This window comes from Geotrypetes seraphini, chromosome 15 (assembly GCF_902459505.1).
Source record: "Geotrypetes seraphini chromosome 15, aGeoSer1.1, whole genome shotgun sequence".
Taxonomy (NCBI): domain Eukaryota; kingdom Metazoa; phylum Chordata; class Amphibia; order Gymnophiona; family Dermophiidae; genus Geotrypetes; species Geotrypetes seraphini.
The window spans coordinates 67,515,247-67,526,152 of NC_047098.1; the positions used below are offsets into that span (position 1 = coordinate 67,515,247).

At 43.2% G+C, this 10,906-nt stretch overlaps 2 protein-coding genes across 7 annotated transcripts in view; one reads left to right on the plus strand and one right to left on the minus strand.

Annotated features, from left to right (window-relative positions):
* The window catches only part of METTL27 (methyltransferase like 27), a 266,987-nt gene that overhangs the window by 250,308 nt on the left and 5,773 nt on the right, over positions 1-10,906 (plus strand). For 4 of the 6 annotated variants that reach the window (XM_033922206.1, XM_033922207.1, XM_033922209.1 and 1 more), the window contains 3 exons: positions 6,813-6,932; positions 7,507-7,635; positions 10,538-10,673. In XM_033922206.1, the coding sequence (XP_033778097.1) occupies positions 6,813-6,932; positions 7,507-7,635; positions 10,538-10,673 (385 nt within the window). Of the gene's footprint in view, positions 1-2,993; positions 3,030-6,333; positions 6,933-7,506; positions 7,636-10,537; positions 10,674-10,906 lie in introns of those variants that run through there. The other 2 variants (XM_033922210.1, XM_033922205.1) reach the window with 2 other exon arrangements.
* Positions 1-10,906, minus strand: part of LYRM9 (LYR motif containing 9) — a 33,879-nt gene that overhangs the window by 4,900 nt on the left and 18,073 nt on the right. The window lies entirely within an intron of this gene.

Below are 10,906 nucleotides of genomic sequence, written 5' to 3' on the forward strand. Positions count from 1 at the left end.
GAGCATTTGTGGCTTGTGTTATGATCCAATTTAAGAAGCTGTTGAAACCCTTTTGTTTTTATTGACATCCCCTTTGAGATAATGGGAGCATAGATGTGTCATGTTGAATTTTGTGGTTGTGTATGTTTAGTTTTCTTTTGGATGTTTTATTGTGATCCAGTTGATGTGAAATAAATAAATAACTTTAACACACTCCCCCAGATTCTATATTGCTGATTTGCATGCGCAACTTGACTAATGAGCCAATCAGTAGCAAGAATTGGCTGTTAATGACCAACTATTTTATTTATTTTTAAAATGTATATACCGTTTTATTCCCAAAGCAGTTTACAAATGTTACATACATAAGATGTTAATTGGCCTTAATTGGGATTTATACACAGATCAAATTCTATAACGATCTGCGTGCAAATCCTAGGATGATGTGTATTTGGGGGGGGGGGCATGTTGGAGGCATTCCTATGAATGACGTGCTTTCTTAGACAAAACCCCCAATTTGCTTCTAATTTAGGTGTCTTCATTTTCAGCAGACGTAAATGCAGAGAACTTATGTTAGGAGCAGATTAGGTGCTAATATATCCGTAAGGTGCAGATGCCCTGCATAGACTCCGGCTCATAGTAACATAGTAAATGACGACAGTCCATCCAGTCTGCCCATAAGTTTTACTCATTAAAAAAAATACATGATTAGATTAACTTATCTCTTCTTTGATATTTCTGGTATTATCAATGCATCATTTTTTCTGCACCGATTTTTCGGTGTGTTTTACTGAATTTAGTGAGGATGAATAATAACTTTATTCTTGTATACTGCCATACCACATAGTTCAAAGAAGACTACAACCAGTGAACATACAACATATCAGAGAAATACAGCAAAAAATATAATTAGGTTACACATTTATTAAACAAGTAAGTTTTCAACAACTTTCTAAAAGAATAGTAAGACTGAGCTTGAGGAATAAAAGTACTAACCAGGTATTCATTTTTCCTGCCTGAAATGCAAATGTTTTTTCTAAAAATCTCTTATAACGACAAGCTTTTGGTGTCGGAAACGTAAACAAGTAAGTTTTTCGAGTGATCTTATTAGGCTTGTACAGTTCAAAATGAGAGGAAAGGTAAGCTGGAGCCCACACTCTTTATTGGAGAATCTCATGAAACAGATTACAGCTCAGCTTAGCTCAGCTCGAGACGGCCATTGTTTTGATACATAAACAAGGTGTCTTCATCAGGAGTCATTATAAATCCTCTGAAAGGCACACGTTTAACAAACAGTAGGCAGTAGTTTACAAACTGAGCACTTCCAAATGTGTCGAGCTGGGCTGTAATCTGTTTCATGTGATTCTCCAATAAAGACCGTGTGCTCCTAAGGAAGGTCTATCCTTCTTTGTGCATCTATTACGTGGGGTACGACTTTCCTGTTTTGCTTTGGTTACTGAATCTAGAGCAGTGGTCTCCAATTCCAACCCTTTGCAGGGCCACATTTTGGATTTGTAGGTACTTGAGGGCCTCAGAAAAAATCATTAATGTTTTATTAAAGAAATGACAATTTTGCATGAGAAAAACTCTTTATAGTTTATAAATCTTTCCTTTTGGCTGTCTTTTTTTTTTTTTTAATTCTTTATTCATTTTACATCTTACAAGTGTATCATAAAATAACATTTAAACTTATACAATATCACTTGATTCTCTATCAATTTAACTTACATCATAATATTTAAACCCTCCCTCCCAACCCTACTAATTCATATGTAGTACATATATCATATAATATATTATATATTCTGTCCTATTAATCTAATCATATAATATCAAATCAGAAATCCCACCCCCATACTTAATAATAATAATAATATTGTCACATAGCTAAAGAGCCATATAATCAAGAAACATACCGAGAGCCTCAAAATAGTACCTGGCGGGCCGCGAGTTTGAGACACTGCTCTAGACCAATGAGGGTTATTTTAAAAGCCATGTACAAGGACAAATGGTCTATTTGAAAACGGTTTATTTTTTCTGCAGGTGAAAGGACATGCTGATGAATTTTTTGAGTGAGCTCTTCCAAACTCCCCACCCGTAGTTCTCTGCCCTTTCCCCTCCCAGCAGCACCAAGTTGCTTCCTCTCTCTCTGAACCCCCTTCTCCACTCAACCTCAGAACTGTCACTGGTGACAGGGATTCAGATGCCCTGCAGGCTTCTCTCTCTGCCGCATCCTGCCCTCATTGATGCACTGTCCTGAGTTGGAAACACACTCTGTGCCCCCCCCCCCCCCCCCAAAGCTCCTATCCTGCCCAAGCAGAGCCCCCTTCTCCCTTGTGTGCTCACTATAGCCCTGTCTCACTGACATCCCTTCCTTTTTCCTCTCTGGTGGGATGTGGCAGAGGGAATCCTTTAGGTGTACCTATCATCTACCACTCTTTCTGTACAAAAAAAGTATTTCCCTAGCTTACTCCTGAGCCTATCACCTCTTAACTTCATCCCATTCCCTCTCACTCTGGAATTTACTTTCAATTGAGACTCTCCTCGTGCATATTTATGCCACATATGTATTTAAACGTCTCTATCCTACCTCTCCTCTCCCACCTCTCGAAGTGTGTGTGACTGTACCTTGTAAGAGCATTCTGCCAGTGACAATGGCTTAGATTCCTAGCTGGATGCTGTTATCATGCACAAATATTTGTCGTTCTGATTTTCCTGGGGAAATTCACGCAAGCATCAGAACTACAAATTCATGGATGCAAAGGGTCACAGCCAGGACTGGATCAGTCTGTTCCTGTTGATCTGGGGTAAGATTCGATACAAATGCAAAGAGAAAGAATATGCCAGGGCAGGGTCCAGGGAGAGTGAAGCAGTGAGCATGAGACAGAGGAGATAGGAAGGGGAACAGTAAAGGGAGGAGCAGCTGAGGAAGGGAAACAGGGAGGAGAAGGAGGAGGAGTTTAATGGCATGGAGGGAGGAGGAGGAGGCTTCAGAAGAGGAAGTGTTTTTCTATAAAGGCTAAGTGTGCAGGCAGCAGGGAGCAGCTGAGGTAAGTAGCCTGCAAAGCTAGAGAGGCAGAATGACAGGAGAGTTAAAATCAGACTGAGCCTGTTTCGCTCTGGCCACTTGCTACCTTGATTGCCTTTCTCACCTGTTCACTGTGTTCAAAGCAAGCGGCAGATCTGAATGCAGTGAGATGGGCTGGGTGGGGGAGGTCTGGCAGTAGGGAAGCCCAGGGTTCAAAATCACATTACAGGCAGTCCCCGAGTTAAGAACGAGTTATGTTTTTAAAGCTTTTCTTAAGTCAGATTTGTATGTAACTCGGAACTTGTAGATTTTAAGATTCTTGCTGCTCACCCTTGCTCCCAGCCGTCCCTACCGGTGTTCCCTCTAACGTAAGTCATGTACAACCACACACTGTTCTTCATGTGGCCATGAATCTGCTGCAGGAGAAGTATAGGAGTCTATGCCACTGGAAATACTGCTCAGTGAAGCTATGACTGTGTTCTTAAGTACGAATCATACTTAAGTACAATCATAAGTCAGGCATCTGCTAGCTCATTTTTAGGGAATTCCACTTAAGAAATTCTGGACCCATGGGCCTGCAAGCACCACAGGAAAATTCCTTATTCATATGCTGTAGGGAGGTTAGGTGCCCATGTGAATCTTGAATCTGTTACACCTCAATTAATTCTCAGGTCTCTATCCCCCGGCCTCACATTCTAGTGCAGGGGTAGGCAATGATGGTCCTCGAGAGCCACAACCCAGTCGGATTTTCAAGATTTCCACAATGAATATGCATGAGATTGGTTTGCATATATTGGAAGCAGTCCATGCAAATTAATCTTGTGCATATTCGTTGTGGAAATCTTGAAAACCCGACTGGGTTGTGGCTCTCGAGGATTGTCATTGCCTACCCCTGGTTCTAGTGCAAAAGGCATATGAGTCTTGACCAGTGTATTGTGCTCCCAACTCATGAGTTTGTGTAGAAGGCATCATCTACATTTTTCGGCTCCTCTGACACTCCTGTCTGCTCCTCGGGTCATTCTTCTACACGTGAGCTGAAGGTGTCATTTTTCTCCACGTGAGCTGAAGGTGTCATTTTTCTCTGCTCTGTTCTATGGTTCAAAGGTTGTTCCCATGTGAACCAGGAAGTTCGGCTATGTCACTTTTCATTAAACAGGTTCAAGGAAAAGGGATAAGGTGTTGACCTTGTAGAGGTAACCAGATCTGACTTTGGGGAAAATTATTTTGCAATGCTGCTTCCTTAGCAACAGCAGCAGATGAATCCAGAGACCAATGGGATAGCACACATCTACCAGCAGGCGGAGATAGAGAAACTGATTAACAGGTGGTCCTATTGGCTGGCACTCCTCCTGTATCTTCAGTATGCTCTCTCTCCCAGCAGGTGATGGTCGCTATTCAACTAGCTCCTGAATTCTGGCTGTGACTGGAAAATTATTTTCTCCTGTTGAGGTTTCTCTTCAGTGAGACAGGGGTGTCCGGCTGAATGATGCCGGCTTTAGGGGTTATACCTGCCCCCCCCCCCCAGGTCCCTGCCTCACCCTCCCTCCAGTGATAGAGGGTATACCTGGGTCTCTATTTTTCTTCTTTCCCTTACAAAAAAAAGAGAGACCCTAATTGCTATATATGAGTGTGCCCTTCCTGTGGGGCTCGACCGGTGTCTGCCAGCCCTGTCAACCAGGTTGTGAGTATTTCTTTTGTGGATTACTTCTGTGGTTTGTATTTTCTAGTGGTGTTGGATCTGTGGGTTTTGTTTTGCCGTTGTCTTGGAACTGAGGTTTTGTGTTGGTGTTGTTAGTACTGTGGGTTATGTTTTGGAAAGTCTGTGGAAACTGCGGCTGTGCAGTCACGTAGTTCACCACCTAGATAATGACAGTTCACTTTGTGCAGACTATGGAGAATAAATTTTGTTTTTTTGTATGTGTGGATATATTTCGACTGGTGGACTCCAGCTATGTATTTTGGGCACAGCTGACCGAGTCGGTCCCTTCCCACGCTCGGGAGAAGCGAGCTTGTTCTCATGCGCGGGCGGGAGAGTCCTAACATTTCCGGTCTGCTCACTGAGGCTGCCGTCTACTCGGCGTGGGCCGCAGCATTTGAACAGATGGCCTCGTTTGTGGAGCCTGTGCCTTTCAGCGAGCAGGAGGCTCGCGCTTATGCTCCGCCGCTGCGTTCTCGGAGTCTGTTTCGGCAGCTGACTTCTCTCAGCGCTGACCGCGGTCTCCCTGTTTTTTGAAATTGGTGCAGCTGCGGGTTGCAGTTGCTGTTGCGAATGCCGCAACAGTTTGATTCACTGTGCAAATTTTTCTCCAGAGGCGGTTATTGGGGACACGTGAATTTTTCCAGACTTTTTCTCCCTGATTCACCCAGCACCCCTCTACTTGCTGTTCAGTTTTCTATTTATTTGCAAAGTGCTTTCCATTGATACTTCTAAAGGTTACACAAACAGAAGAACAGAGCAAAGAGTTCTTTCAGATTACTGTTCGTTTCTCTTCTCTGCCTCACTTGCTCCCAGATCGCCCCATCCATTTGAAAAGCAGGAATTTCTGAAATTAGCAGATACTATTTTTTTCATGGATGTAGTTTTTTTTTCCGAAGGGTACCAGTTTGATAAATGGTATATCAAAGAATAAAGAAACTTGAAAACTAACTTTTTGCTTTGGCCCAGGATCATTATACAGCAGGTACAGCTTACTTACCAGGATCATTATTTCCACTGCTTGTGTTAGGATTCCCTCCAAACTGTACCTTAGACCTATGCTGTTGTCCAGCTGCTCCATCTTCTGGCCTTAGTCCACCCAGACCCCCCCTCTCACGCTCTCCCTTCCTCACACGCTCTGGCTGCCTATTTTCATGCACTCCTCCAGTCAGCCTCCCTCCCAGTGTTCTTCACACATCAAGCTGAGAACATTGTGATGAGCTATTTACAGGATGATGTCATAAACACAGTGACATCACAAGGTTCTAGGACAGTCTGAAGTGTTTTCTTTCCAAACAAACCAGGGAGGGCCAAAGTACACCAAAAAAGTCAAACAGAACAAAAGCACAAGTCTTTAGTGACCCAACACGAACCGTGTAGCATTGCTGTTCTCTAACTTGTTGCTGACATCATATTTTACTTACTGTATGCGATCAGCTTTAATTTATTGACTTAATACTTAATTATCATGCCACAGTATATACACAAATAATTTTCCTAAAAAAAAATAAGCATTTTATTTAAAAAATATTAAATTTAAATAAAACAAATCCGATTTAAATTAAAAACTCTTGATTTAAAAAATGTTTTAAAGCATTGATTTTTATCAACCCTGTTCTCTAGCTATGAATTCCAGTTTGTTCTCTTAGGTTTGCACAGCTGATGTCACGATTATTGCAGTTGTCTGGATCATTTTGCATGTAAAGCCTGTTTTACCCACAGAAAAGTGATCAAATTGATGGAAAAAAAAGCCTGAGAAAGAGGGCAAAGGCAGTAAGCATTAGAGAATAGAGAAGAGGAACAACGAGTGGGAAAAGGAAGAACAACCAGAGAAAAGAGAGATTGAAGGAACAAGAAGCGTTCGAGATAACCAAGCAAAAAAGAGAGACCACAGGATGAGGGTGCAGATAGAAGTGAATGGCGGAGGGAGTAGACTTGTAGCCAAATGAGGAACAGAGAATACAAACTGGCAAGCAAAAGAAGGGGACAGCAGCAGAAAAGACGTACAAGGGGGTGAAGAGAGGGGAAGGAACAGTGCCGTCAGGTTTATAGAGGAGAATAGAGCTGGGTGCAGAGGTTGCTGACCTGTGTATTCCTGTCATGTTCAAGATGGAACCTCCAAGGAGAAACCTGGCCGAGGTGAAAAAGGTTATCATGTCAGCCCATGAAAGCACCACTCTGGAAGAAAAGCTTCAGTTCTATGACCGCTGGGCTTTGGAATATGAGCAGGTGAGGAAGCCAAGCACTTTCCGCGCATTTCAATTGATCTGATTTATTGATTCAATGTAGCACTTAACACAGCCTTAGCATTTACCCCCCCCCCCCCTTCAATGAAACCACACTAGTGGTTTTTAGCGCATAGAGCTGCAGTCCCTGCTAAGAAGAGCTTACAATCTAGAAAGACAAACAGTTAAGAGGAACAGTTAATCTGCTGGCTGGGTTGATGGGCAGAGGGGATTAGGGTTATGGATTGAAGGCTAAATCAAAAGGTGGGATTTCAGTCTGCTTTTAAACAACATAAAGGAAAGGGCTTGGTGGATAAACGGGTAATTTGTTCTGGAGTATAGAGTCCCTCACTCTTTGGCTGTCTCTTTTTTTGCTAGCCAGATGTGAGTGTTTTGGGGCACAGAGTCCCTCACTCTTTGCCTGTCTCTTTTTTTCTAACCAGATGTGAGTGTTTTGGGGTACAGAGTCCCTCACTCAAGCATCCGTCTCTGGGTATGTCTTATGTCTAGCAGGATGTAGTGTACTGGAGTCTGGAGCATCTCGCTCAAATGCTTATCTTTTATGATGTATCTGGCAGGATGTGGAAGTTCTGGAGTATCGAGCGCCATACTTGGCTGCTGAGTGTCTAGCATCTGTATTCCCAGCGGATCGTGACTCTCAAACAATCCTTGATGTGGCCTGTGGTACGGGACTAGTGGCTGTGGAGGTAAGGAGACCAGGGACTTTTAAACTCTTTTTATGAAACAGTCTTGCATAGGAAAGAAGAGAAACAGAAGAACAAAAATTTTCCGCCGAGAACAGAAACAATAAAAGCCGAGATAGCTAGGGGGATAATGGTAGATCTGGAGGAAAAGTCTGCCATCTCCTGCCGAAGGAACACTTTCAGAGTGAATCTGCAGCACTTGGGCAATACTCGCGGCACCGAAGAAAACAAAAGACTAGGAGTTGAGAAATAAAATCACGAGCAAGGCTGCAGAAACAAACTGAGCTTCAAGGGAAGTGTCCGCACCGGTGACCTCACAGAGGGGGTTGGTTTTATTTCTAAGTTCTGCAGCCAAGGCTGGAATAGATGCACAACCCACGAGTTCAGCCTCCAGAGGAGATTTACAAGAAGGAAGATTAGCAGATGTAAGAAACCTAATCTTTCAATCTGGAGCTGACATGGCACACAAGAAGCTGCTCTTACAAGTTTATGTTTTAAGTTTAATAAGTATTTGATTAATCACTTATCTCTTTTACTAAACGGTGTACAATATAAATTGATAAAAACAAATTAAAAATACGAAAAGCCAAAACAATGACTAACATGAAAACGAAAGGGGAGAAGGGAAGAACTACAATGAAAGCAAGAAAAGATGGGAAGGGGAAACCCCCCCAAAAATGGGGGAAACTACTTTGGAGCCATTTTGTTGAGGAGCAGAGCTCAATGCTCAGAAGCATTTTAAAGCTCCCTTGAATTTGTCCATGTTTATTCTTCTCTGATATGGAAAGGTAAAGAGTTCCATATAAATGGAGCAGTGACTGAAAAGATTGTAGTACGTCTAGTGCCGATCATCATAAGTGATGGAACATGGAAAAGATGTTGCGCGGCAGATCTAAGGACTCGAGTAGGAACATGAGGGATAAGCATTTTATCGATAAAGACCGCTTTTCTTGTTTAATGTGTTTTAAAAGTAATTAAAGCAATTTTATAAGAGTTTCTATGAGATATTGGAAGCCAGTGTGCTTTCTTTAATAGTGGGGTTACATGATCTTACCTTTTGAGTGTTTAATGATCTTAATAGCTGCATTCTGAATCAAAAGCTTTGTGTGCCTGCATCCAGCAGACTCTTCCTGACGGAATGGGACACTTCATCATGGCCCTTTAAGTGCCGCCACTTCAAGGCAGCCCTGTCATTGCGGAGCAAGTTCAGTGCAGCACTTTGACATGCCAGATTGAGGTGGAGTGCTGATCTGTGGGGGAGGCATTGCGCCCCCACCGTGTGTGCCAAATGACATGCCGGATCGAGGTAGAGTGCTGATCGGAGGGGGGGGGGGGCATTGCGCCCCTACCGTGTGTGCCAAATGGATCGAGGTGGGGGTGTGGATCATAGTGGATTGCCGATTGGAGGGGGACAATGCGCCACATTCCTTGAAAACGAAAGGGCGCATGTGGGGGAGGGCCACATTGCACTAGTCCCGCGATGAAAGGGCCACACTGAACTGGCAGCTCTTAAAGGGCCACGATGAGTTGTCCTAGACTTCCCTGACTTGCACACTAGATTAGCATGCATAAAATTTGCATACACTTAACTTGCTGCACGCCACAGTATTACGCTCACAGCAGAAGCGGATATCTGGGCATGGCTCTACCTGTAGCTCTCTCCATCGGCCTCTGAGTAAGTTAACAGCCATGCACCAAAATCAAAAGGTATGGGAACTATTTGAGAGCTGGCGACAAACTGGTTGCTATATCAAATGCATACCCAGCTTCACTTTCTTCCTGGGCATCTGTTTACAAAGTCTATCCAGAGGAGCCCTGAAGGAGGGGGCAGAGGAGAACCAAAGGGGGATGGAAAAGAGGGTTCAGGGATAAAGATAGTGTGATAATGAGAATTTATAGCTCATGCGCAAAAAGTAAGATGTTTTCTTTGCAAATGTTCTAAAACATAATATCAGCACAAGAGGCAAAGAGGGCAATGAGAATGCTGTGAAGGACTAGGCAGGCTCCCCTTGCAGCACCCTGTCAGCTAGCACTTCCTTTCCTTCCTTTCCTTCCTTTATCCCTTCCTCGCCACAGTCTCCACAGGTTGGGTTCTCCTGACACAGTCCAACACTTTGACAGTCTCTGTCCCTCTTCTGCAAACGTTAGTCATGTATAACCTCACAGAGAGGTCACAGCCACAGATCCACTGGTGTATCGGGCACAGATCTGACCAGAACACGATGGAAGGCAAATATTTATGCCTCAAAATGTCAGAAGAAGGCATTTTCCATAAAAAAAAATTAAAGGACACAAGCTCAGAGAAAGAGGGGGAATAATCTACAAGCAGATACTGTAGCAGTGAAAGCAATGACAGAATTTAAACACACTCGGAATAGACGCAGAACCATGGCAGAGACATGTTGGAAGGACCTATGTACCAGGAACTTGTTAGCACAAAGTGTGTTATGGCTGCACCAAGTTTCCAAGAAGAGGCGCCAAGATCAGCCAATATGATATGGCATCAAAACTCTGATGCTTGTTTAGACATAATGAGAGGAGGGAAGGGTAGATAGTAACATAGAGATGACGACAGATGAAGACTGAAATGTCCTATCCAGTTTGCCCGGTAAGGTGCTTAGAGTTATAGGTTTGCTGCAGGCTAGCACGATTATATTTCTGAATTAGAGAGAAGTGATGTAATATTCTTCCTGCAGACAGGCTTGTATAGCTAACACCTTAGGGATAGGAGATATCCTTGCCACAAGGAGAGAAAGGAGTAAGGAAAAGCAATGGCTGTATCCAGAACAGTAAAAGCAAAATCGCACAAAAACTTCTATGGACCAAATGGTCCTTTTCAGTGGACATTTACTATGTTGCTTTGTTATTCTATAATTGTGAGTTTACACTTCTGTCCACCTACCAGTTATACAGACATGGATTCTGCATCTTTCATGGGGTGGATGGCAGTGAACGGATGCTTCAACATGCTGAGCAAAAGAGGCTATACCAGGAGCTGAAGCTAAACATTCTGGGATATGAACCCCTAGCAGCACCTACAGGTGACAACAGAGTCTGTTTGTGGGAGGAAGAACAAGAAGAAAGAGAGATACAGAGAAGGCAGGAAAGATGAAGGAGAAGAAGGGAAGGCAAGGGAGAGAAAGAAAAAGATAGGAAGGAGTGGAGAAGAAAGATTGAGAGAAATAGAAATAATCATCATCCTTATATAAAGCAACATTCTTGACCTGTGTGATGACCACATTCAGGGTCGTGTTCTAGGTTTACCTCAGTGTGG